Here is a 2,366-nt window from a genome sequence, read left to right on the forward strand (position 1 = left end):
TCCGAACCCATGGCGGGAGCGTCGCTGCGCTCCCAGCACCGCACTCTCCCGAGTGCGCCACAGGGTCGGCCCATTCTCTGAATTTTTGTTTCAGGTGTGTTGTGCGTGTGTATGAGTGTGAGTGTGTATGTGTATGAGACGTGGAGAGAAAAAGAGGCTTTTCTACCTCACTTTGCAACCTGAAGTTGCAAATCTCATCCTTTGGCTTTCACTTCAGACATATCTTTTTGTTTGTTTGTTTTCTTTTTTTAAAAATTTTTTTAAAATTTTTGTTCTTTTTCTTTTTTACTTCTTTTTTCCAGAAATATCTTAAATGTAGAGTTTCTTCTTTCCCACACTGTCCCCTTAGACAAAGCCTTAGACAACTACAACAATAACACCACCACGAACTTCTTATAAACCTCTGGTGACTCCCTGGCCTGCCTGCAGAATAACTACCAAATTTCTCACATCGGCATTTGGGGATCTTCACGAAATGGTACTTATGGGGTTTACCTTTGCTGAGACCCTAGGCTCTGGTCACACTGTACTGCTCTCTCACCATCGTCCAGAAAGGCCTGGACTTCATGGGCAAACTCTTATCTCCAGACCTCTTGCAAAAGGCCAGTTCCAGTAGAAGCTGAGGGTAGCATACTGGACATTGATTCAACAACCCTTTTCCCCACAGCTCTGCAGCCACACCTGTCAGTCAAGTCTTGCTAGAGATCTGGGTCTGCCATTTCCACTGAGCTCTTCGGGCCAGGCTTCCTGCCTCATGTTTTACACTTAATTGGAGGCGGAGACTGTGTCTCTTTATCTGAGGGAAGGGAGGGTGGTGTTGAAATAATGAAATCAGAGGCAAAATAAAGTTGAGGACACCAGCCATGAGAGTGGCCTGATTTTGGCCAAGCAAATATCACGTTTGACATCCTTATTACCACAAACTTGAGGGTCTTCTATAAAGCTTTAGGGACTTCAGGGAAGTGGCTTCAATCACAGACAGCCCACGTGCCTTGTGGATTACAGTTTATTAAATTGCATTTGCCTAAGCAACTGATCTAACCTGCCAGCTCTGCATTTGCCTAAATAAGGTATACCGTTAAGTTTTTAGGCAATTCTATAAGCATCTTCTAACTCTGCAATGAGACAGCTAAGAGATCTGTGTTATTTCCGTAACACATATAAATAATTTTTAATAAAAATTAGGGCATGAATACTTATTTTCCCCACCGATTGGAAGCCACCCATTTGGAAGACCACTCAGAAGAGATGAGATCAGTATCTTGCTGAAAATTACTTTTAAATTTACAAGGAAAAGACGAAGTTTTGTTCTTCCCCTTGAATTTGGCTGCAAATCGACGGCTTTCTCAAATCGTTTTGGTATGCAGGGTCATTTTTCACTGAAAGACAAAAAGACATGTGAAGTGTGAATCTCCAAGAACCATCCGGCAATGAAATTTGCGCGATTCTATATAGAGGAGTTTCGTAGGTTTCAACTTTTGGGGGTAAAACAAACACAAATGCTCCTCCTCCGAGAGGCGGGGGCGGTGCCTGCGTGATGCACCAATCACAGCGCGCCCTGCCCTATATAAGGCCGTGAGGCCCCACGCCATTTTACGCTTGTGGCTGGTTACCCCGTTTTCGTTGTTTATGTTGCTATGTCTGAAACGGCACCTGAAGCCCTAGCTAATCCTGTTCCAACCAACACTATGGAGAAGTTTCCAGTGAAGAAACGCGGGAAGAAACTGGTGGATTTGACGGGGACAAGTCGCAAGGCCCCGAGGGCCCCCGTGTCCAAGTTGATCATTGAGGCCCTTTCGATGTCGGAAGAGCGAGCAGGCATGTCGCTGGTCGCACTCAAAAAGGCGCTGGTGGCTGCCGGGTATGACGTGGAGAAGAACAACAGCCGCATCAAGCTGGGCCTCAAAAGCTTGGTAAGCAAGGGAGTCCTGGTTCAGACCAGGGGCACTGGTGCTTCCGGCTCCTTCAAGCTCAGCAAGAAGGTCTCTCTTGCACCAACCAAGGGCAAGGTTAGAAAGCCTGGCTCTGCTAAGACAAAGAAGGTGGTCTTACCCAGGGGTTCAAAATCGCCAAAGAGTGGCAAGACTAAGAAAAGAGCTGGGAAGTCAAGGGCACCAGCAGCTAAGAAAGTTGCAAGGAGCGGGAGAAAGACTAAAGGAGCCAACGCCAGGCAAAAGCGTAAGAGTCCAGTGAAGGCGAGGGCAGGAAAGCCTAAGGCCGGGAAGCCGAAGTTGACCCAGCAGAAAACTAACCCTAAGAAGAGGTCTACTAAGAAGTGAGCAGCTTTCTGAGAAGCTATTTCTCAAAGAACCCAAAGGCTCTTTTAAGAGCCACCCAAATGACCTTAAAAGGGCGCGACTAAGGCA

The 2,366-nt window shown here is 46.7% G+C and overlaps 2 protein-coding genes across 2 annotated transcripts in view; one reads left to right on the forward strand and one right to left on the reverse strand.

Annotated features, from left to right (window-relative positions):
* Positions 1–1,262: 1,262 nt before the first annotated feature.
* Positions 1,263–2,366, reverse strand: part of LOC103603143 (histone H4) — a 4,774-nt gene continuing 3,670 nt past the window's right edge. Inside the window, exon 2 of the mRNA XM_008587620.1 lies at positions 1,263–1,379. The gene's annotated coding sequence lies outside the window, so the exon portion shown is untranslated. The remainder of the gene's footprint in view (positions 1,380–2,366) is intronic.
* Positions 1,638–2,286, forward strand: LOC103603142 (histone H1t). Its single transcript, XM_008587619.1, has one exon. The coding sequence runs from the start codon at positions 1,638–1,640 to the stop codon at positions 2,277–2,279; it is 642 nt and encodes a 213-aa protein (XP_008585841.1). The 3' UTR covers positions 2,280–2,286.

The sequence above is a fragment of the Galeopterus variegatus genome, unplaced genomic scaffold (genome assembly GCF_000696425.1).
Source record: "Galeopterus variegatus unplaced genomic scaffold, G_variegatus-3.0.2 Scaffold4468, whole genome shotgun sequence".
Taxonomy (NCBI): Eukaryota; Metazoa; Chordata; class Mammalia; order Dermoptera; family Cynocephalidae; genus Galeopterus; species Galeopterus variegatus.

Coding starts and splice junctions, on each gene's coding strand:
- LOC103603142 (XM_008587619.1), top strand. CDS start 1,638: ATGTCTGAAACGGCACCTGAAGCCCTAGCTAATCCTGTTCCAACCAAC.